The 24,100-nt window shown below is 47.8% G+C and overlaps 2 protein-coding genes across 4 annotated transcripts in view; one reads left to right on the top strand and one right to left on the bottom strand.

Annotated features, from left to right (window-relative positions):
- The window catches only part of Nudt13 (nudix hydrolase 13), a 21,291-nt gene extending 10,131 nt beyond the window's left edge, over positions 1–11,160 (top strand). For 2 of the 3 annotated variants that reach the window (XM_032918035.1, XM_032918034.1), the window contains 7 exons: positions 294–433; positions 1,817–1,951; positions 3,462–3,568; positions 5,927–6,052; positions 6,707–6,818; positions 7,474–7,628; positions 9,704–11,160. In XM_032918035.1, coding sequence (XP_032773926.1) covers positions 3,482–3,568; positions 5,927–6,052; positions 6,707–6,818; positions 7,474–7,628; positions 9,704–9,904 — 681 coding nt within the window. In that variant the 5' untranslated portion in view covers positions 294–433; positions 1,817–1,951; positions 3,462–3,481 and the 3' untranslated portion in view covers positions 9,905–11,160. Of the gene's footprint in view, positions 1–293; positions 434–1,816; positions 1,952–3,461; positions 3,569–5,926; positions 6,053–6,706; positions 6,819–7,442; positions 7,629–9,703 lie in introns of all 3 variants that reach the window. The other variant, XR_004389638.1, reaches the window with a different exon arrangement.
- Positions 11,161–14,293: 3,133 nt separating this feature from the next.
- Positions 14,294–24,100, bottom strand: part of Ecd (ecdysoneless cell cycle regulator) — a 30,664-nt gene continuing 20,857 nt past the window's right edge. The window contains 6 exon segments of the mRNA XM_032918376.1: positions 14,294–14,738; positions 17,964–17,990; positions 17,992–18,170; positions 20,689–20,756; positions 23,143–23,329; positions 23,442–23,548. Coding sequence (XP_032774267.1) covers positions 14,517–14,738; positions 17,964–17,990; positions 17,992–18,170; positions 20,689–20,756; positions 23,143–23,329; positions 23,442–23,548 — 790 coding nt within the window. The 3' untranslated portion in view covers positions 14,294–14,516.

Below are 24,100 nucleotides of genomic sequence, written 5' to 3' on the forward strand. Positions count from 1 at the left end.
CATAAGACTGCAGGAGAGTTAAGAAGAATGTCCCCAAATGAATGATAGATAAACAACCAAGTGTGATTTACTTATGTTTGCTTGTTTATTTAACTTGGGTTCTATCTGGATATGTCCTGGCATACTTGTAGAGGTCGGAGAATCACGTGAGGGGGCTGGTCTGTCCCTCCTTCCACCATGAGGAATCTGGAGACTAAACTCAGGTCCTCAGGTGGACGACAAGCACCTTCGACCTGCTGAGTCACCACACTAGGCTAACCATGGTCCCTCAATGACTCATTTCCCAAATGCAGATACTTATTTGAGTTGAAGGAAGACGACGAGGCCTGCAGGAAGGCCCAGCAGACAGGGCTGTTCTACCTCTTTCATGACCTGGACCCTTTGCTTCAGGAATCAGGACATCGATACCTGGTGCCCCGGCTTAGCCGAGCAGGTGAGGTCAAAGTGCACCAGTGGAGTAGGTGATGCTTCGGCCACCAGTGATGTGGGATTCAGGGAGTTCCATAAAAATCATCCTTTACAGTTCAGATTTTTCAAACAGATCTTTAGTCTCAAGCTTACATGGCCGTGTCTGCTAATTGATAACTCGTTTTATGAACTTGAATTGCTGGATATTCTTAGTGGTGATATGAACCATGAGCGCCTTAAAACAGAGGTCCATGGAGCCGCTGTTCCAATGGGACAGGCCTGCTGCCCATTCTATCAATAAAACTGCATTGTAACAGAGCCACACTCCTTCCGGACATACTGTGTCCAGCTGCTTTTGTTCTACAATAGGACTTGAGTAGTCACAGCAGACTACGTGATAAACTCTAAAAGACTTAGTGTCTTCATAGAAGCTTTACCCAGCCTTGCCTTAGGCTACCGATTTCTAGCCTCAGGGAACTGCAGTTACATAGTTTGAGATTTGCATCCTAACTTGATTCTGCTAAGGTCAAAATGGAATACAAGTTACTTCCCGAGACCCCTTTCCGTACATGTATCTAGTGATGTAAGCCTCTGGGTTTGGAGGTTTTGCTTTTGAGATTCCAGTGTGGATTGAGAAGCCCGATTACTGTGGAGGGTAGTCAGAAGAGAACACTTGACCGGCACACATGAGGGTCTTGGTTGCTTTTCTGTTGCTGTGATGAAACACATGCCCAAGCTAACTTACAGAAAAAGGAATGTATTTGGGAGTACCGTGTCAGAGGGATGAGAGCACTGTGGCAGGGAACATGGCAGCAAGCAGACAGGCATGGCACTGGAGAAGTAGCTGAGAGAGGAGGCAGAGAAGACCCTGGAAACAGCGTGGGCGTTTGAGACCTCAAAGCTCTACTGCACACCCCGCTCCCCATGCAGTAACAACGCCTGCTCCACCAAGGCCACGGCCCCTGCCCAAGCAGTTCTACTAACCGGAGACCAATTATCAAACGTAGGCGCCCACGAGGCCCATTCTTACTCAGAGATCTACTTGAGGCTCCTAGATTCAATCTCAGGAGCAGGGAAAAAGAAGTCCATCCAGTTAAGGATAAATACCGATTTACCAATCCGTGTCAGTATTCCCTAAGCAGTGTAAAGCAGTTGGATACATAGTTGCACTGTTACTTGATACTTTCAGCAACCAAGAACTACTTAAAGTGTTGCCAAACACTGCCTGTTTCACATAAGGGATTTGAGAACAGGCAATGTTTGGTATATGTGTGCTATTCTGTAACAGACCCCAGCGGATGCTGAGGGAGCAACTGTGTACTCTAAGCAGAAGTTCTTCCTGTGGGTCTCACACCGTGGTGCCACTAAGATCTCACCTTTTCTCTCCCTGGTCTTTCTTCTTGTTTAGAGTTGGAAGGGCTGCTGGGTAAGTTCGGACAGGATTCGCAAAGAATAGAAGATTCGGTGCTGGTTGGATGCTCCAACGAGCAGGAAGCATGGTTTGCTTTGGATCTGGGTCTGAAGAGTGCCTCCTCCGTCCGAGGTATGTGCCGCTTCCCTGACAGGTACCTTCCGGCTGCTCCCAGACGTTAGGGTCTTGTGTGATATATTATTTCAAGGAAAATTTTACCCTTGCAGACACATTATCAGCTTTCCTCTCTAAAGATTTATTTATTTATTATATATAAGTACACTGTAGCTGTCTTCAGACACACCAGAAGAGGGCATCAGATCTCATTACAGATGGTTGTGAGCCACCATGTGGTTGCTGGGAATTGAACTCAGGACCTCTGGAAGAGCAGTCAGTGCTCTTAGCACCTGAGCCATCTCTCCACCCCCCAGCTTTCCTCTCTAAATAGGATATAAAGACCCTGTTTTTCGGCATCATCGCTATCAAGTGTCTGATAGTAAGTTGCTCTTGTAGCGCGAGCTGGCCTCAAATCCAGCCCTGCTGCCTCAGCCTTCCATGCGCTGGGATAACGAACGTGCACCTCATTACTTGGCTGAAAATCAAGGGCATCGTGATGATTTCCTTCCAAATGGTGGGGACACACTTGCTTATATTATTCCCCATACATTTATACATTTTATATCACAACTAGTTAATGAATATTTTAAAATTCATGTCTTCAAAACTGAGTGTGGCAATATGTAATTCCAGTACTCAGAAGAGGTCGAGGCCAAATAGTTGTGAATTCTAGGCCAGCTTAGCCTACATAGTGAGTCTTCTCTCAAGAAAAGACAAAGCAAAACAAAACAAGAAACCCAGAACAGCAACAAGACACCAGAGTGAAAGCTTGGCAGGGTAGCGCGCGCCTGCAGTCCTAGGACTTGAAAAGTAAAACAGGAAATCAGAAGTTCAAGATCATCCTTAGCGGGGTTGGGGATTTAGCTCAGTGGTAGAGCGCTTGCCTAGGAAGCGCAAGGCCCTGGGTTCAGTCCCCAGCTCCGGGAGTTGGTGGGGAGATCATCCTTAGCTACACAGAGCCTGAGGCCGGGCTGGCTACTCAGCGCTCTATCCCAAAAACAAACAAAACCGTGGTATCGGTTTTTATAACAATGTTACCATGGAGTAGTTCTGGGTCCTCAGCCCTGCACTCAGAGTTGGTTGACCTTGGTTCATGGATCCTACTGTGTGCACCTTCTCTCTTCAGTGTCTGGGGTGTAAATGTGATGGTGGATGAGTTAGACACCCCCACCCCCACCCCCAGATTATCTTCCACAGGGAGTATGGCCGCTCCGGCAGCTTAGCCGCTCTAAATAGGATCGTGAGAAATCCTGTGCTACACGGTTTCCCACACTAATCCAAGAGTCACCCCATACTTGTTTAAACTGTTTTCACTCTTCCAAAATCTAGGTTTGGGCACCCAGAGCACCTACTGCATACATCACACTCTGTGGGGTATCCTCCCCGCCCCGCCCCACACAGGTAGAAGCTCGGGTCCTTAGATGAGTCTCTTGGGCAAGTTTTGGGAGCAGTGCTCTGACCGATGGCCGGCACAGGGGCGAAGCCGCATGTCGCTTCAGTTACATTCTCTTTTCTAACCTTTTAGCCTCTTTGCCGAAATCTGAAATGGAGGCAGAGCTCGGAGGTTCTTTCGTCAAGCTGAGGCAGGCTCTTCTCCAGCTGAACTCGGTGGACTCCTCCTTGCTGTTCACGGTAGTTCCGGTTTCTCAGTTCTGTGGGAAGCAGAGTGACGTGACGCGGTGTGCGTGGGCAGGGCCACGTGTGCATGAGAGCTTGGGGTGACACAGGGTTTCGCACGGATCCCAGAGGGCAGCAGTGCACTGGGAAAGCTCGTTCCCTGCTTTGCTTTCACAGAGCTGCCGTGAAGGTTTGACTCCTAAGAACATGGCAACAGTTTGTTAGTCTCCTGAGTGTTTTTAAAGGGTTTTATTTTCAATCGTGTGTGTCTGTATGCCTCAGTGCAGGTATGTGCATATGAGTGAAGGTGTCTGCAGGGGCTCGTTATGAGTGATTGATATGAGCCAATTAGAAGTGCTGGGAACCGAACTCCGGTCCTCTGCAAGAGCAGTACGCACTCTTCACCACTCAGCCATCCCTCCAGGCAACCTCATGACAGCATACACATTATCATATACACAGCATGTTATATTTTATATCGCTTTAATAACTTGATCTCACAGCTTTAGATTTCAATTGCTATTTTATTTTTATTGTTGACTTTTAAATTCTTTTCTGAAGCAGGGTTTTATCTCTTTTTATTCTGTGCAGGACCCCAGCCCCTGAAATGGTCTTAGACACAATTAGAGTGGGTCTCCTCAGCTCAGTTAAACTAATCTAGATAACCTTTCCCACATAGTGTCTCCATGGAGTTCCCCATGAGTTGTTTCCGTGGAGATTCTAAATCCGGCCACATTAACAAGACTTACCATCGTGCCAGCCGTTAGTGGCTCATTTTGCATTGCTTTGTTTTAATTTTAAAGCCAGGCCTTCAACTTACCGTATACTGAGGAGCCTTGAGTCCTCCATTGCCACAGTGCTGGGGTCACAGGCACCACCACACCTGGATGCTGGGGTGCTTGATTGCCTGTTCTAAGTTAAACAGAAACCCTAAGACTTCTTTTAGTTGACAAAAGAAAAATGACAACTTGAGTTATGCAAAGGCTCAGTGGGTAAAAGCACGCTGTACAAACCTGACTGGGTTCCATCCTGGGACCCACATAAAAGCCAGATGCTGTGCTGTGCCTCTGGACTCCAGCAGCCCATGGCAAGATGGGAGGCAGAGGCCAGGATGGCTGAAGGTTCAGGGGCCACTAACATGGAGCACACTGCAAGCAAAGTCATCGAGACCGTCACCAAGGTGGAAGGCAGGAACTGGTTCCCAAAGTTGTTCTGTGACACACACACACACACACACACACACACACACACACACACCACACACACATTCCACACACACATTCACACACATTCCACACACACTCACAGACACACACACTGCACACAGACACACCACACACACCACACACATTCACACACACACATTCATCACACACACACTCACAGACACACACACACATTCACACACGCACACAGACACACCACACACATTCACACACACACATTCACACACACACTCACAGACACACACACACACACACACTCACACACACACAGATGCACACACACACACATACAGACACACACACACAGACTCACACACAGACAAACACAGACACACACACACACACACATTCACACACACACACAGACACACACACACATTCACACACACAGACACACCACACACATTCACACACACATCCACACACACTCATAGACACACACACACACATTCACACACACACACAGACACACCACACACACATATACACTTTAAAAAAATCATAACTTCATTGAGGAATAAATATAAAAGAAATGTTTGTAATGGAAATTGAAATGTTTCCTTTTTGCATTGGGTCATGTTTCTGCCTATTTTGTTTTATGTTACATTATATTTTGTGTGTACATATTGTATATATTTTATTTATGTGTATGTTTTTTGTATATTATGTTTTAAACAATTCATAATGCATTTCAAAATCCTGTTTAAGCTAGGGATATAGCTCAGTAGATTTACTTCCTACTGTATGTGAAGATGTAGTTCCCAGTACTGCAAAACATTTTTCAAAAACCCATAAAGTATGCTTCCTTTCAGATTTTTGAGCTAGCAAAATATATTTAGATCGTTTCCTTATTTTACAGTTTAAAGCCACTTGAAGTAGGTGAGCCAGGACCGTGAGATGGCTCAGCAGGGAAAGGTGCTTACGGTACAGGCCTAGTGACCTGACATGGTTTGTAAAGGCAGAAGGGAAACCAACTCTGCGGACGTTCTCTCCTGACCATCCATGCACCTTGGCACATGCCCCACCGCCTCCGGCCCCATTAAAAACACAATTCAACAACTTCTTTTCCGAAGTGAGCTAGCGAGAGTCCCCCACGAACTGTGTTAGGCACCGGTCTCTAAAGCCAGACCCACCTTCGTGTCTGCAGGCTCAGGCTCTTCTCCGCTGGCATGACGGCCATCAGTTCTGCAGCAAAAGTGGGCAGCCCACCCAGAAGAACATGGCGGGCAGCAAGCGAGTGTGTCCCTCCAATAACATCATCTATTATCCACAGGTGGGGACAATGGGGGTGGAACAAACCCGCAATCCCAGCCCTTGAGGGGTGAAGGGCAGCCTGAGCTGCATGAGGTGTTCTCATAAAAACAAAACAAGGGGCTGGAGAGCCGGCTCAGCAGTTAAGAGCACTGGCTGCTCTTCTGGGGGTTTGATTCCTAGCAACCACATGGCAGCTTGCAATCCTCTGTAACTCCAGTTCCAGGGGATCCAATGCCCTCTTCTGCCCTCCTCCGGCAGGTATGCACATGCAGGCAAAGCATTCATACATTTAAAGTAAAAAAATAAACAGCCAGGCACTGTGGTCAGCACTGAGGCAGAAGGGTCTCCCTCCATGAGTTTGAGGGCACCCTGGTCTCTATAATGAGTTCCAGGACAATCAGGGCTACGTAGAGAGACCTTGACTGTAAGTAAATACATACCTAAATAAATAAAAATCTCATTATTTTTCTCTTTGCTTATTGAAAGAGGGTCTATATGTCACCCTGGCCCTCCTAGAATTTGCTATGTAAAACAAAGAGAAAAGAAGTAGAAAACTGGGGACAGTGGCCCGAGAAGGAAGCCTGTGTGCTCAGAAGGCCCCCACAATTGTCCGTTCCTGTTGCCCTCTAGGCCCCAAAGCGCCAGCATCTCAACCTGCGCTCTTTTGTCCTAGATGGCCCCCGTAGTGATCACGCTGGTGTCGGATGGGGCCCGATGCCTGCTCGCCCGCCAGAGCTCCTTTCCCAGGGGATTATACTCTGCCCTGGCAGGTTTCTGTGACATAGGTAAGGAGTTTAGGGGAGGAGCTGCCGTGATGCTGGGAGATAAAACACCTATTGCCACCATGCTTAGAGTCACTAGCATCCGCCACTGTCACTCTCGTGTCCCAGAAAAGCATCCTGGAGTTATGTGTAGTTTTCCTACACAACAGGAGGCACATTTTCACCCATGCAGCATAGCTGCAGGAATTACACACTCAGTGCTCCCACACCCGCTGCCTCCATCCTGTGTGCACTTCAATACACTGTGTGCGTCTGTCTGTCTGTCTGTCTGTCTGCCCTGCCATCGGCCCTTCTTCTTTTTCTGATGAACAAGCTGCAGACATTAGCGTACTCCTCCGAGTCTTTCTTGGATAATTAGAACTCCAAGCTTCCTTCCAGTTTTCCTCAGTGTTTTCTCCTTTAGTTCCCGGGGGAAGTCTACCGAGGGTAAAGAGGGGCAGTCACACAGCCGAGGGCAGCAGTAACCTCACTCATCGCCACACTCCCCTGCATTGTATCTAGCCCACTAGGCCTGACCACTTGCTATACTCAGGGTCTGATTCCTAGCGTTGGGAACTAAGACTTGGGATGCTCCCAGGGGCGTGAGCTAAGGATGCAGATAGATGACATACGATTTTCCTGCTCCAGGGCTGTCTGGAATTAATCTGAGCGTTTGCAGGTGAAAGGGTGGAAGAGGCTGTCCATCGAGAGGTTGCGGAAGAGGTGGGCCTGGAAGTGGAAAACATCCAGTACTCGGCGTCCCAGCACTGGCCCTTTCCCAACAGCTCCCTCATGATCGCCTGTCACGCAACCGTGAAACCAGGGCACACCGAGGTAAAGTCTTCACTTTCCCTTGTCCTGCCGTGTCCCCTTTGTCCGGCAGCCTGTCCTTTCTGAGCACTTGTCTTGAGAAGTGATGTCTGGGTTATGTGGCAATAGAGAAGATAATCACTGTCCTGAAGGAATTTGCCTTTGAGGATGGGAACAGATAACCGCCATTATCTATCAGTTGTGAAACAGGTTCCCTGGAGCTGCTTTGTGGAAGTATAAGGAACACAGATTGTCAATGGACTCGGGGTGCAGCTGGATTGGTAGAGTGCTAGAATAACAAACAAAGCCAGGGGTTCAGTCTTCAGCACCATCCTGTCCCTACCCACTCACAGCCCCAAGACTTGGGAGGCGGAGGCAGGAGGATAGTTTGGGAGCAGCCTAGACTACATGACACCCTGTTTTGTTGTTTTAGACATCTAATGCATGCGACCTGCAGAGTTTGGAGATAAGCGTGTATCAGGAACCATTGATAAGTCATTACTAGCTGAACCCTTCAATCAGTCATTACTGTTAGTGTCTTAAGCGTATCCATTGCTTTCTGTACCCCCCCCCATGTTACCTCTGTGCTAAGAACATTTAACATAAGCAGCAGTTTAAAGTATTTAAGGCAATGTTGCTAACTGTGAATTGTGTATAGGCCTCGAAAACTTACTATTAAATTGAAACCTTGTATCCTTTGTTCGCTACTTCCCCAATCCCTCCTACCAGGCCTTGGGAACAGGCACTGCACCTTTGGTGTTTGACCATTTTAGAGTTCCCCTGCCGCAGAGAATTTGCATAGGCTTATTCTACTTAGCATGTCTCCCAGCCCATCACCTTTATTATAAATATACAATTCCCTTCATTTAAAAAATTTAGTAGTGCCAGCCAGAGTAACAATGCCAGTTACCGTGGTACTCGGAAGCAGAGGAGGGAAAATCCGGGGTTCCAGGCCAGCTGATTGACGTAGCAGTAGTTTCCTCTAAGAGGTTTATGTCACCTCCTACATGTGCATGTAGGTTTTAATCCATCTTCTGTGGGTCTTGGTACAAAGGGTGCAGTTTCACTCTTCCGCATGTGTCCATGTGCCAACGCCATGTATGCTGGGATGTATTTTTCTCCTTCAGTTCTTAGCAGTTCCTTACTGTGTGCACTCACTGTGTGAGACAGAGCACACATACCTCACTTCACAGTTTGGGGCTGGTGTTCCTGCCCAAGGAGTTGAGGACGTTGGGGACTAGTGATATAAAACTATAGGAACCTCTCTCTGGTTGACAGGGACTTTGATGTCGCACCTAAATTCACCTTGGTTGTCTGTGGCATGTCTGACAGATGGAAGTCACTGGAGGCCCTGCCTGCCGTTTGCCTACTCTGTTCTCCGATTTTTATGGGCTCTCTAATCTGCTTCCACTTCCTGGGACAGTCTGTGTTTACTTTGCTTCTTGCTTTTAGTTATCATTAACCTTTATCCTCTAAAGAGAGTAGCATTTGTATGAATGGTGATTCTTAAAAAACGCTCTCTGTATTTGGTGCGGACTTACCTGGACTGCTGCAGGAGCCTGTTCTCTCCTTTGGTCGTGTGCATCCTCGGGGCCGAGCTCAGCTGGCAGCAATGCCTTTGCCCATTGGGCCATCCCACTGACCCCGCAGCTCCTTTTTAATTGAAAGGGTAATGTACTCGATGCAGACACACTTACTCATGACTCGCCACTCCATACTTTAGTGCCTGCGCTGCTTTAGGACTGTATGTGCGTGGGCACTGGGGACTGAGTCCAGGCTTAACAAGCACGATCAGCCTCGGACAAGTGGGATTTCCAAAAAAGTTCATAACTATTGTATAAATAGGATTTTTAAACTTATCTTCTTTAGAGCTATTATACGAATAGGATTTTTAAAATTTTACCTTTTTTTTTTTTAAAGAACTATTTCAAAATACATTCAATTCTCTGTTGTTTCTGAACGTTATCTAGAACTGATTTTAACCTAACCATTGGCCCCAGGTGTTACCATCTGAGGCTGCTTAGTCCTCGTGAATTCTCTCACTTTGGCCTTAGTGTTTTACATTTTACCCCACCCTACACCCCTTCCTTGTCTTTCAGATCCAAGTGAACTTGAAGGAACTAGAGGCAGCCGCCTGGTTCAGTCTGGATGAGGTGGCCACAGCCCTGAGGAGAAAGGGCTCATTTGCTCAGCAGCAGAGTGAGGCTTCCCCGCTGATGCTGCCTCCCAAGTTAGCTGTCGCCCACCACATGATTAAGGAGTGGGTGGAGAAGCAGAGCCGCTCTTCCCTAGCTGCTTAGCTCCGATGCAGCCCTGAATCTGGATCCTCCCTTCCCGGCATTGCCACAGGGCGCTCTGGGGATGAACTGCGGAAAGGAGGTGACAAAGCTGCCACGGACTCCAGGACAGCCTCGGGGCAGAAGTTCTACCACAAGAGGTGCCTTCTAATGGTCCACCAAAAGCGTTAGCTTGTCCCAGCAACTATGGAGACAGAGGCAAGAGCATCATCGCTTTTGCCCAGGACAACCCAGGCAACACACTAGACACTGTCACTTAAGAACAACCCAGACACTGCAGGGAGGAGGGGTGACCAATGGGACGCTCTGTGCAGAGCTGAGGGAAGGTGCTGGTGCTGGTGTCTGGGTGTAACTGTTTTCTCCGAGGCTGTGGGGGACAAACACCCTCTGGCCTGGGCTGGTTGGTGTTGCGTTTACAGGAACTGCCAAACGTCCCAGGATGAGCTATCTTACTGCCAAATATTCACAATTCTCAACTCACATTTGAGTTGCTAACATCCTCACAGAAAAATAGCATTTTACGTGCTTTCGAATTCATGTGTAGGTGTACTTTTTAAATGTTTATTTTATTATTATTTGCCTAAGTGTTTGCCTGCTGGTATGTCTCTGCACAACTTGCATTAGTTCCTGCGGAGGCCAGAAGAGGGTGAACTGAAGTTAGGCTGTGGTGAGCTACCCAGTGGGTGCTGGGAACCAAACCTGGATCTTCTGGAAGAGCAGCCATCTTTCCAGCGCCTGTAGACACATTCTCGTATAGGGCAGTTAATGACTTTAGTAGTCCTTGCTGCAGATCAAGCTAGGGCTACATGCTCGGTAGAGACATGCCCTAGTATGGAGGTGTATCCTCAGCCCAAGAGTTATGGTTTTGTTTGTTTTTAAGCTCTGAAGGGATGAGAAAAGTGGGAGCAAAGGTCTTCCTCAGAGTATTCTTTTGAAGAAGCCAAAACCCGGAAGGGCGCATGACGATTTAAGACTATGCTGTCTTTCCTTCTCTTTTACTTGCTCTGCTTGTGACCCAGGGAAAAACTACACATGAAACAGCGCTGGAGCGCTTGCACGCCGAGGGCGCGGCTTCAGTGAGGGTCAGTGAGGACAAGCAAGCGCTAAGCCTGAAGCCCTCACCCCTCCCATGGTGCTAGAGACTGAACTCGGACCTCAGGCATAGGCGGCCTGCCGCTGGCCTGTATCCCAGACCCCTGTCATCTGTGTCATCTGTAAGGGAGACGTTCCTCCAAGGAAAATAAATCTCCGTGCCTTTATTCAGACTTTTTCCTATTCTATGACCCAAACTTTAGAAAGAGGGAATGGGGCGGGGATGGGAAAAGACCTTTGTGTGTGACAGTTTAGATTCCCAGGGCGACGCCACTGGGAAAATGTGCAGAGGGTCTGTTGGGAAGCGTGGCTGGGGCACCAACTGATGGCTGAAAGACAAAAGACCCAGTGATGTCGGCTTACACAGGGCTCTACAGCACCAGGCAGAAGTGACAAGGTCGAAACTCTGAATGTCCTTTTGACCCCGAAAGGTCACTTCTGGGACAACCTAAGTGCCTCTGTGCAGAGTCCTTCAATGGTAGAAGTGCAGGGCCTGCTCTGGAAGCCTGCCTTCCTTCACCTTGATGACACACAGGTAGAGAAAGTCACTTGGGAAAGGGGATGAGATTTCCTCACGTCCTGCAGGGTCTGTGTGCACCGCCATCTGTCCATGCTGTGAAGGGGGTGTGTCTGAGCCCATCCATCCTGGGGTGAAGTCACGGGCACAAAGAGGAGTGCTCTGGCTCCTGGCTGGCTGTTTGCTTTTTGATAAATCTGCTTTTAAAAAACGATTTTTAAAAGATGGGGGACGCTAATAGGAGCGATTTCACTGAACTTTGTTTTCCCCGCACAAGCTGGGCAGAGGGGCCTTGCTACAGACCAAGGTCATCTGCAGATACACTAGGATACTGAAAATGGCAGAGAAGTAGGCATGGGGTGCATGTCCACCCACATGTACATGCACATGTGAACACGCACACAACAACGGATTAGAGAAGTGCTCGGGATAGCGTGGCTAATTGCCAATTAGCAAAAACAGGCAAAAGCTTCTCACAGATGTACTTGTCACCAGGAGTCTGGTCAAGGTCAGTTAGCTTGGGTAACGGGAATAGGAAAGTGACCCACTCTCTAGCCCGGCGGTGATAGTGACACACCTTTAATCCCAGCTCTCGGGAGGCAGAAGCAAGTGGATCTCTGTGAGTTCAAGGCCAGCCTGGTCTACAGAGCTAGTTCCAGCACAGCCAGGGCTACACAGAGAAACCCTGTCTAAAGCAATCAATGAAGATGTAATTAATACATCAATGCATTGTGGGAAAGGCCTCTTCTCACAATAAAGCAGGGTCAGGATCCTAATGTGGGAACTAAATTTCAAAACGAACTATAAGGATTGTTCACTTTTTTGCTGTTTATCTATTTTTAGCATTTTATGTTAATTAAAATTCTAAAATGTTGCCTAACAAAAAGCATTTTATCTGCGCGCGCGCGCGCGCGTGTGTGTGTGTGTGTGTGTGTGTGTGTGTGTGTGTACGTGCAGGTGTGGAGGTCAGAGGTCAATCTCAGGTGTCATTCTCGTAAGCCATCCACAAGGTTTCTGAGAAAGGCTCTCACTGGCCTGGACCTTGCTGATTAGGCTAGGTTAGCCGGCCGGCAAGCTATGGTGATTCCCATTCCTGGTGTTAGATTACAAGCATCTGCCACCATGGCTGGCTTTTTTAGGTGGATTCTTTTTTTAGACTGTGTCTGTGAAGCTGCCAAATCCCTCCAAACTAGAGCTACAAACAGCCGCAAGCTGCCACTGTGTGTGCTGGGGATTGAAGCTGGGGCCTCTGGAAGAGCAGCCGGGACTCATAACCACTGAGCCATCTCTCCAGCCCCTTCAGGTGGATTCTGGGGAACTGAAAGGTGTGGCAAGCATTTTATTGACAGGGCTCTCCACACAGCCTGGTGCTTTTCTTTGTAATTATTTATATTTTATGTCGAAAGAGCCAGACTTGGGGTGAATCTGAGGCCAGTGGGACAGTTCCACCTCAAACCTCCAAACACAAAGACCCTCCCTTCCAGGGAGTAGTTAGTTTCCAGAGCAACTGCAAACCAAACTGACAAACGAGGCTACCTGTGACTCCCAACCGACCTCACCTTCACTCCCAACCGTCCCCCCTGGAAAGTCCAGATCAGTCCACTGACCATGAGTCAGCCTGGAGGTCACTTTGTCCCATCAATAAAACCCCACCTAGTTACCAATTGTTTGAATTCTGCCCTGTTGTTTGCTGTCTGCAAAGTATATATAAAACTCCCTGTCAGAGTCTGCCCCAGTTCGTCTCCCCTTGAGGTGGGAGGACAACCCCCATCCCCTGCATGCCTGTCGCATTTATCACCGTCTCCATGAGTCTCATTCGAGAGGTCCTGGAAGAGGTTCAATTCGGACCTCACAATGTGCATGCGCCATTTACTAGTATGTGTGTACACTACATGCAGGCAGTACCCATTGAGGCCAGAAGAGGGCATCAGAACCCTGTGTAGCTGGATTTCCAGGTGGGTGTGAGCCACCCTGTGGGTGCTGGGAACGGACTCTGTCTCTGCAAGAACTGCATGCTAAACCACTGAGCCATTGCCCCAGCCCCACCCCGGCATTTGGCTCTCACAGGACAATACACAGTAAGAGTAGAGTGTGATGGCCCACGCCTGTAATCCCAGCACTTAGGAGGTAGAAAAGGAGGATCAAGGACTTGCCAATATGACGAACATGAACAGGAAGCAAAAGTCTAAATTTCCAATGAAAAATAAAATCAATTTCCTTCATGTGTCCCAACAACAGAAAATTTGAGGCCACCCTCACAAGAGACTCCCAATAAAAACAAAGAAGGTAAACGTGACCGTGACATGGAACTAGAGGGGAATTAATGGGGACCAAGAGAGGGCAGTGAGGACGGACAAGGAAACACCACATCTCCCTGCAGGTGGAACCGAGACCTAAATGTATACACGATACAGGCAGCAGGGCAGATGAGTGCGGGGGAGACGGACGAGGGGTCAGAAGCCAAGTGAGACACCCAGGGTGAGAGGCCTCAGTCAGACCCAGTCTGTACACTAATGTCTTTAGTTGGCTAACTAAAGAATGATACGTTCTTCACCCTGAATTAGGAGCGCGTGCAGACTGAACACTTTCTATCTCATTAAAAAGTGAATGAAGGGTTGGGGATTTAGCTCAGTGGTAGAGCGCTTGCCTAGGAAGCGCAAGGCCCTGGGTTCGGTCCCCAGCTCCGAAAAAAAGAAAAAAAAAAAAAAAAGTGAATGAAATGGGATTTTGCCAACTTAGAATTCTGACCCGAGGAGGAACATGCCTAAGGGAGAAACTGAAGATTCAGAATTACACCAATAGGGCAATGTTTTATTAAACTACAAGGGAAACCCCGTCTTGGGAAAACCTAAAGCAAACCAAAGGCACTCATGAGTCTTGGGAGAAGGTGGCGCTGGGACTCTGAAGCCTGTACAGAAGCCACTCTTATGAAGAGTGGGGGAGAATGAGCACAGTCAGACTCCCTGTTCATTCAGTGAGAAGGGCGGCAATTTGCAGGCTCACCCGTCACTGGCTGCTATGGTGGTCGGCGTTGTCAGGCAGCCGCACGCCCATGCTGTGTAGCAGATTGGAAGCAGGTCCTGCCAGACCAGCTTGGGAGCTGTAGGATTCCAGTATATTTGAGACCAGGTTCAGGTCGACATCCACGGCTTCAACAGTGCAATCTCCTGCACCAGAATCGTCCTCATCTGAATTGTCATTTGCAGTCTGGGATGGAGGGTCCTTATGCTAGAGAGAAGGAGGGAGGGAGAGAAGGAGCGGGGAGGGAGGGAGAGCAACATGAAACAGTATTACCAACCCTTTAGGTTACATGTTGGTTGGTTACAGTAAAATGCATTAACTTAATAATAAATATATTTGAATCCCAAATTAAAAATGAAATTCCCAATCCTTAGTGACACAAAGTCAGAATGAGCTCTAACACTGTAATTTAATGCATATATTAACACCTGGCTCCATCAGGCATGGTGGCACACGGCTGTGATCCCAGTACTTGGGAGGGAAACGCCAGAGAGCAGTCACCCTCAGTCACACAAGGAGCTTAAGGGCGCGTGAACCAGTATCCTAGCTTAAAACAAAACAAAAGGAACTTAGCTCTGAAGATGGGGACACATTTCTGTTGCAAAAGAATTCCTACAAACCGAACACGCCTGTCCCTGCTTTGAAATAATCCCCAAGAGATAGCTATCAGTAAAGAGGTACACTCATAGCCTGCACTAACATTAATAATTAATAAAAGACAAAAATCCAAATCTCCCAAATGAAGGCCTGGATTCCCTTTCTGTTCCCTGACCACAGCGTTGAAAGGGGATCTAGCTGTTACTTGGGCCTCCAACTTCACAGGCTGAGAAAGATCTGAAAACTGCGTCTTGACCTAAAGACATTTATTTCTCTCTTTGTCACTCAAACTGTGGCCTTGGACCACAGTCTGCCTCTCTCAAGACTTCCCAAAACAAAATTTCAGCTCTTTGTCCATCCTGGTTAATAAAGGCCTTTATTATATCAAGACCCTTAGGCAATATTTATTCACACTTAAGTCTAATAAACCACCTTTATTGGGTGGAAAGCAACTGTATTTTAAATGTAGTTTAGACAGGTAAGCAAGATGTTCATATTAACATGAGCTCTCACGGGCTCTGTTATTCCACACTATTCTGTGGTGTGAGGTTGCTGGTTAGTCAGACAGCACAGCGCAGTAGCTGGCTGAGCTCTGTTTCAGAGTCTGCCCCCTGACGCTCCCGTGTCTGCTGCTCCAGGAGGCCTCCTGCTGGGACACGGTGCTGCTAAACCACTGAGGTGAGTACATAAACAAGAGAAGCGCTACGTTTGGCTCTTAACTGGGGGGTAAGAAACAATTAAAATTGAAGTTATTTGGGCATTTAAGCTCCTCTTAGCTATCTTTAATTCTTTATTTTTACTTCATTTTTTGGTTTTTCGAGACAGGGTCTCTCCATATATCCATGGCTGTCCTAGAACTCTCTCTGTAGACCAGGATGGCCTCAAACTCACAGAGATCCACCTGCCTCTGCCTCCTGAGTGTGGGGGATTAAAGCTGCCTGCCACTATGCTTGGCTTCTTTAGAATATTTTAAAAGTTTATATTCTCTCTCTCTCTCTCTCTCTCTCTCTCTCTCTCTCTCTCTCTCTCTGTAATTTCTCTCGCTCTCTCTTCTGTGTGTGTGTCTGTGTGTGTGTGTGTGTGTGTGTGTGTGTGTGTGTGTGTGTGTGTGTGTGTGTGTGTGGTTGGGAGCACCTTCTGAGGATCTAGAAGGCCCAGGACTGATTCCCAGCACCTACTTGGCAGCTTATAACTGATGTAATTCAGTTCCATCCGAACTTCAGCCCTAGAAAATCTGATGCCTCTTCTGGCCTCCGAGGGCACCAAGCATACATACACATGGTACACAGACAAACATGCACACAAAACACCCATAGATACATTTTTAAAGAAATTAAATATTCTGGGGTTTTTGATAAGATGCATTTATTTTATGCGTACGAATGTTTTGCTTGCATGGATCTATGTGCACCCAGGGCATGCCTGGTGCCTTCAGAGAGCAGAAGAGGGCGTCGGGTCCCCTGAACTGGAGTTGTGAGCTACCCTGCTGAATCCAGGTCCTCTGCAGGAGCAGCAAACACTCTAACGGCTGAGCCGTCTCCGCGGTAGCCTCTCCCCGCTAAGCACATAATTACAACATGTCTGTACCCAGCTACTCAGGAGGCTGAGGTAGGAGGATCACTTGAACCCAAGAGTTAAAGCCACTTTGGGAAACTCACTATGGCAAAGGAAAGGAAGGGGCAGGACAGAGAAGGGGAAAGGAGAGGAAGAAGCAGTCATTACATTTATGTATAGAAAACCAAGTTTATAAACGGCTTTGTCCTTTCAGGGCTGAGGATTCAACCAAAGGCTTTGTGCACCAGATACCTGCTCTACCACTGAACTGTGCTCCTGGCACCTGCCCTTCTTTCGCAGACTCAATGTGGCCCCGTGGGGCTCAAACCCTTGGGCTCGATCGCTCCTCCTCCCTTCTCAGCCTCGTCCGAAGCTGTGAATCACAGTACGACACTGCACCTGGCCTTGACAACCTTTCGCTGCACCAATGCTATGGGAAACTAGCACTCTTGGGGTTGGGAGTATAGCTTAGTGATGGGCTCTGAGCTTAGCATGCATCCCAGGTCCTGGGGCCAATTCTTACATTAATCAGTCAGTTAGTTAAATTAGCACTCATTTATTTCCAAACCTCACAAACCAAAAAAAAGAAAGGAAAGGGAAACTCAGATGAAACATGACTCACTTCCTACACACAGAAGGACAGGTTAACACACACTTAGAGAAGGGCAGGTTAACACACTTAGAGAAGGGCAGGTTAACACACACTTAGAGAAGGACAGGTTAACACACACTTAGAGAAAGGGCGGGGTTAACACAGAGAAGGGCAGGTTCACACACTAGAGAAGGGCAGGTTCACACACTTAGAGAAGAAGGTTCACACTTAGAGAAGGGCAGGTTAAACACACTTAGAGAAGGGCAGGTTCAGGTTCACACTTAGAGAAGGACAGGTTAACATAATTTAGAGAAGGGCAGGTTCACACACTTAGAAAGGCAGGTTCACACACTTGGAGAAGGGCAGGTTAACACACTTAGAAGGGCAGGTTCACACACTTAGAGAAGGGCAGGTTCACACACTTAGAGAAGGGCAGGTTAACACAGAAGGGCAGGTTCACACACACTTAGAGAAGGACAGGTTAAGACCCTTAGAGAAGGGCAGGTTAAACACACTTAGAGAGGGGGCAGGTTAACACACTTAGGAGAAGGGCAGGTTCACACACTTAGAGAAGGGCAGGTTCACACACTTAGAGAAGGGCAGGTTAACACACTTAGAGAAGGGCAGGTACACACACTTAGAGAAGGGCAGGTTCACACACTTAGAGAAGGGCAGGTTCACACACTTACCAGTTGCTTCCGGGTCCTGAAGCTTTTTGCCCATGCAGGTGTGTGCCAGTTCCTGGTCCATCTGGGCCATATGGGACTTGAGACTGCCAAGAGCTCCCTTCAGAGATTCAGACTCCTGAGCTTCCAAGCCCAAGTCATCATCGCTGTCTAAACACTCCAAGTCATCTTCGTCCTGGTCATCAGAGTCTGACTCCTGAGGCTTTGTCCCTACATGATCGAAACACAGGAAGAACCACTTGGTGACATTTTTTGAGCAGGGTTACACCTCTCAAAAGGACTGGAATGTTCCACCAGGACCAAGTGACTTAATCCTACTCCTCTGTAAGAATCCTTGATCCCAGCGCTTGGGAGACAGGAGCAGGCAGATCTCTGAGTCTGAGGCCAGCCTGGTCTACAGAGGGAGTTACAGAATGGCCAGGGGCTACACAGAGAAACCCTGTCTCAAGGAAAAAACAAAACAAAACAAAACAAAACAAAAACCCTTCCCAAAACCGTGATTCAGGGAGACATTTATAGGAAGGAGAACGGGCTGAGCTAAGAGATTCAACCTGTTTTCAATGTGAATCTGATTAAAAAAGTCTTTTTTCCTGTTTTTTTGTTTTGTTTTGTTTTTTGTTTTTTTGTTTTTGAGCAAAGTCTTTTTCTTAAGAAGATGAAAAGCCGGCCTTTTGAGAGAGCTGCCAAGGACAGGTGCCTGCAGTATGTCCTGGTGAAACCAATGGTGGAAGGAGAAATACTCCACAAAGTCACCCTCTGATCTTTATAACCATGGTACACATACACTCCCACACACACAATACACACACGCCTGCTACCACCACCACCACCACCAATAATAATAATAATAATAAAAATAACAATAATAATTTTTACTTAGACACTGGGCTGGGAGTATAGCTCAGTGGTAGAGAGACTGAGTAGCAGGTATGAGGCCCAAAACATAGAAAATAGAACTAAAAATCTGGGAGCTGGAGAGAAGCTAAGAGCACTTGTCTCGCAGCACTCGCAGTGATTCACAACTGTCTGGGACTCCAGTTCTAGGGCATTCAACACTCTTTCTGGCCATGTCAGGGACTAGGGACACACATTGTGCACATAAATACACACAGACAAAACACTCATACATAAAATAAGTCTTTAAGAAATACAAATACACATTAAAAACTAGAAAACTCCATAAATATGCACTGATGTCAACATCCAACTACACAGAGACTATTTCCTAGCTCCCTGACTTCTCTGAGACATCCTTGAACACTCGGCTGGGGTCTAGATGTCGGGTGGAACAACCACAGCTTTGTGTACAGAAAATACAGAGCTTTCCTCCATCCAGTAAAAGATTTTCATTTGTGCGTGTACATGCATACTTCCGTGTGTGTGCATGCATTCTCCCGTCTGTGTGTGTGTGTGTGTGTGTGTGTGTGTGTGTGCGTGCGCGCGCGTGCATACTCCCGGGTGTGTAGCATGGGCCAGAAGAGGGTATCAGATTCCCTAGAGCTGGAGAGCTGGAGTTATAGAAGGTTGTGAGCCACCTGACTTATTTCTCAGAACCAAACCCCAGTTCCTTGAAAGACCAGTAAGCCAGTCCCACAGTTCTCTTTCTTAAATGTAGATGAACTACGGTCTGCTTTTGTATATTCTATCTATGTCTGTATTCTTCTTCTTGTGGAAGACGGGTGACTTCACACTTTCTTATGGCCGTGCAAACTCCTGAGACAGTGACTTATTCACCCATTTCTCTCTTGGGTAAATGAATTAGGACTCTGGCACTACAGAGAAGCACTGTAGTGACGGTCAGTGACCATATATCTTTCACAGAGCAAAGCATGAAGGGAAATTGCTAAGTGAAAATGACTTCCAAGAGTCTCAAACTGTCCTGTAAAAAGATGACTTATCTCTTCTTGAAGAGTTTGATGATGTTCATTTCTCCAACTCTTAAAAATAGCAAATTGTTAATTTTTTCTATAAGGTAAGAAAAAATCATGCATTTATTTTGCTTGTTTACTAGGAAGAGTTGACCATTTTCAAACATTTCCTGTTACCCTCCAGTGTGCAGCCTATTCACGCCCTGTGGTTTTGCTTTGTGTGTATATACATGCATATGCATACGTGTGTGTCTGCATGTGCATACATGCATGTGGAGGATGAAAGTTGATGTCAGGTGTCTTCCATCAGTCTTCGCCTTGTATGCTGACACAGAGCCTCTCCACTGCACCTGGAGTTCAGCAGCAAACTCCAGGGATCGGCCTGTCTATCTGTCCCTCAGGCCTGGGACTCGGGCTTTTTACGAGAACGCCAGTGATCTGAGCTCAGGCCTCACGCTCCTGTGCAGCAAGCACATCGCTGGCCGCCACCTCCCCAGCCCCCTGTGCGAGCCACCTCCCCAGTCCCCTGTGCTGATTCCTTTTTCTCACTGATTTCTAAAACACTAAGTCTGAAAGAAGAAACAAAGGTGGAATATGGAAACCACACTAAACCCGTTCAAACAGGAAAGTGCGTGCCCTCGGTCAGCGGGCGGCTAGCAAGGTGCGTGCCCTCGGTCAGCAGGCAGCTAGCAAGCCAAGCACTCTTGGCTACCTCTGTAAAGTGCATCAACAGGGCAGAACTTTCTGGTCTAAAACCACTTGAAAGCGTCTGGAGAAAGTAGTGCCTCGGCTCATAAATGATCTAATGCCCCAGTCCTCCAGCAACAGTGACCGACAGGAAGCACCACACTGTAACTCACCTAAAATCTTATCAAAATAATTCAGAAAAGAATCTGCATCAAAAGTGATCGGGGCTTCCGAAGGGTCTCTGAAAGGAAAAAGGGAAAAGAGCATGTAACTTCTCCTGACCACAGTTCTTTGAGGTATTTTCAAAGATGGTGCTATTCTTATAGAAAGTACCAGAAATATCCAAGAAAAGATTAGCAAGGGAAATTTTAGTTTAAATAAATAAGAAAAATTCCTTGTGATTATTAACCTTGAGTAGCAACAGAAATACAAAAATCTGGTGATGGAAAAGTAAAAATTACACTTTTGCATATATTTAAGCATATACATTTGATGACCCATCTGTTGAAGAAATGATTATCTGAGCTCATTTGCATGGAGTCTTATAGGACTTCAAGTTATACCTTTAAGCCCAGCATTTGGGAAGTGAAGTCAGGAAGATCATGATTTCATGTGAGCTTAAGGCAAGAAAACAATAACTAAAATCGAAGCTTATCAAATTGATAAAATTGCACTTTCCCTTGTTCTTTCTTTTGACAGTAATCTTTTTAAAAGATTTACTTATTTATTCATTTTATATGAGTACACTGTAGCTGTGTTTAGTCACAGCAAAAGAGGCCATTAGATCCTATCATATTGTGAGCCATCATATGGTTGCTGGGAATTGAACTCAGGTCCTCTGGAAGAGCAGTCAGTGCTCTTAACCACTGAGCCATCTCTCCGGCCCCCCATTCTATTTTTCTTAATAACAAATAATGAGCATAAACATATCTTTTCTTATAGTTCAGGAATACCCACACTGACCCACAGTGACCAAGGTTCACTGGGTTGGGGAAGGAATTCACCAGGATGTACCTGTTAGTGTGCACAGCCTGTGGTCAATGGTGTGCAAAGCCTGTGGTCAATGGTGTGCACAGCCTGTGGTCAATGGTGTGCACAGCCTGTGGTCACTGGTGTGCACAGCCTCTGGGTCAATGGTGTGCACAGCCTGTGGTCAATGGTGTGCACAGCCTCTGGTCAATGGTGTGCACAGCCTGTGGTCACTGGTGTGCACAGCCTGTGGTCAATGGTGTGCACAGCCTGTGGTCAATGGTGTGCACAGCCTGTGGTCAATGGTGTGCACAGCCTCTGGTCAATGGTGTGCACAGCCACTGGTCAATGGTGTGCACAGCCTCTGGGTCAATGGTGTGCACAGCCTGTGGGTCAATGGTGTGCACAGCCTGTGGTCAATGGTGTGCACAGCCTCTGGGTCAATGGTGTGCACAGCCTGTGGTCACTGGTGTGCACAGCCTCTGGGTCAATGGTGTGCACAGCCTGTGGTCACTGGTGTGCACAGCCTGTGGTCACTGGGTGCACAGCCTCTGGTCAATGGTGTGCACAGCCTGTGGTCAATGGTGTGCACAGCCTCTGGGTCAATGGTGTGCACAGCCTCTGGTCAATGGTGCGCACAGCCTGTGGTCAATGGTGCGCACAGCCTCTGGTCAATGGTGCGCACAGCCTCTGGGTCAATGGTGCGCACAGCCTCTGGGTCAATGGTGTGCACAGCCTGGTCACTGTGTGCACAGCCTCTGGGTCAATGGTGTGCACAGCCTCTGGGTCAATGGTGTGCACAGCCTGTGGTCAATGGTGTGCACAGGCTTGTGGTCAATGGTGTGCACAGCCTGTGGTCAATGGTGTGCACAGCCTCAGGTCAATGGGTCACTGGTGTGCACAGCCTCTGGGTCAATGGTGTGCACAGCCTGTGGTCAATGGTGTACAGCCTGTGGTGTGCACAGCCTGTGGTCACTAATTGTGCACAGCCTGTGGTCAATGGTGTGCACAGCCTGTCACTGGTGTGCACAGCCTGTATGGTCACTGTGTGCACAGCCTGTCAATGGTGTGCACAGCCTGTGGTCAATGGTGTGCACAGCCTCTGGGTCAATGGTGCGCACAGCCTGTGGTCAATGGTGTGCACAGCCTGTGGTCAATGGTGTGCACAGCCTCTGGTCAATGGTGTGCACAGCCTCTGGGTCAATGGTGTGCACAGCCTCTGGTCAATCCCATAGAAAAGAAGGATATTTGCTGTGCGGGTAATAATCTATCCACTTTTCCCCTAGTTACTTGCCACAGACAACTTCACAGCTCTGTGATAGGTTCCTTAAATCCCTCTCTGAGTTTCAGGACCCCAGCCTGCTTGCATGGTAGGAGATCAGAAGCTTGAGTTTGCTGAGAGCTGCACGCTGGAGTCTACAGATTCTGAATGAGAGTCTAAAGAGGTTGGGCACGGGAGCCCACAACCTTCACACCAGTATTCACACCAGTACTCACACCAGTACTCTGGAGGCAGAGGCGGCAGACAGTTGTGCTTTCAAGGCTAGCCTGGTCGATGATGTGGCTCTGGGAAAGTCTAGGCAGACACAATACTTTCCACAGACCATGGCTTCAGCCTCTGGAACAACTGACTGGGCAGGCGGGCCCAGTGCACTCACCTGGGCAGCTCTGCCCCCTTGTGGGTTGACACCTTGGAGATGAAGGCCTTCATGCTGTCTGAGACCTGCCCTACATCACAGTTCTGCTGCTCCTCCTTCTGGGGACCGGGCTGAGAGTCTTTTCTGCCCGCAGCGTCTTGCAGCAGCTGATCCAGCTGGTCTGGCGAGAGGTCCAACCACTGGTCATCTGAGAAGAAAAGCAGTGCCGTGTCACAGGAGGCCCTCCCAGAATGGTGTCTCAGTTCCGACCTTCCCGCTATGCTGACCTTCCTTCCCGCCATGCTCCTGCCCCTGCTCACCGTCCTCAGGAGGAAGGTCAGCTTCTTCTGTCTTGAGCTCGGCAATGTCAAATGGCAGTGTCTCTAACAGGGTTAGGATCTCCTCACCTGGGCTCATGGCAAGTGAACTATAAAGAACGGAAGACACGAGCATTTCTTATGACGCGTCATGACTTACTGGCCACACCGATGGAACCATCCCAGGTATTTAGATGCAGCAAATTCATTAACAAGAGTACATTGTCCCCACCCCATGTTATGTAAGCATTACCGGATGAGGAAAAAAAAAATCAACAATAAGCGGGAAAACACAGGTGGATATGAGAGTGCACACTTTGAGAGGTAGAGGCAGGAGAGTCAGGACTTCCAAACCAATCTCAGATATGCAGCGGGGCAGGTCTGAGGCCAGCCTGGGCTAAGGTACTGGAAATTAACCAATGTAACGAACCTAGACACTTTTAAAAACATGGCAAAGTACAGTCATTTGGAAACAGCAAATACTAAAGAGATGTGGAAGAGAGCACTGAATTACTTTCCCTGGGGTGTGAACAAGCTTCTTTAAAGACTAGACGGGGCCTGATGGGAGTGAGACCCACCCACTCTTGCAGGGCGTCCTCTGACTTCCACAAGTGTGCTGGGGCCGGCACACACGCACTCAGAACATTCACAGCTCACTCTGT

Source organism: Rattus rattus, chromosome 12 (assembly GCF_011064425.1).
Source record: "Rattus rattus isolate New Zealand chromosome 12, Rrattus_CSIRO_v1, whole genome shotgun sequence".
NCBI lineage: Eukaryota > Metazoa > Chordata > Mammalia > Rodentia > Muridae > Rattus > Rattus rattus.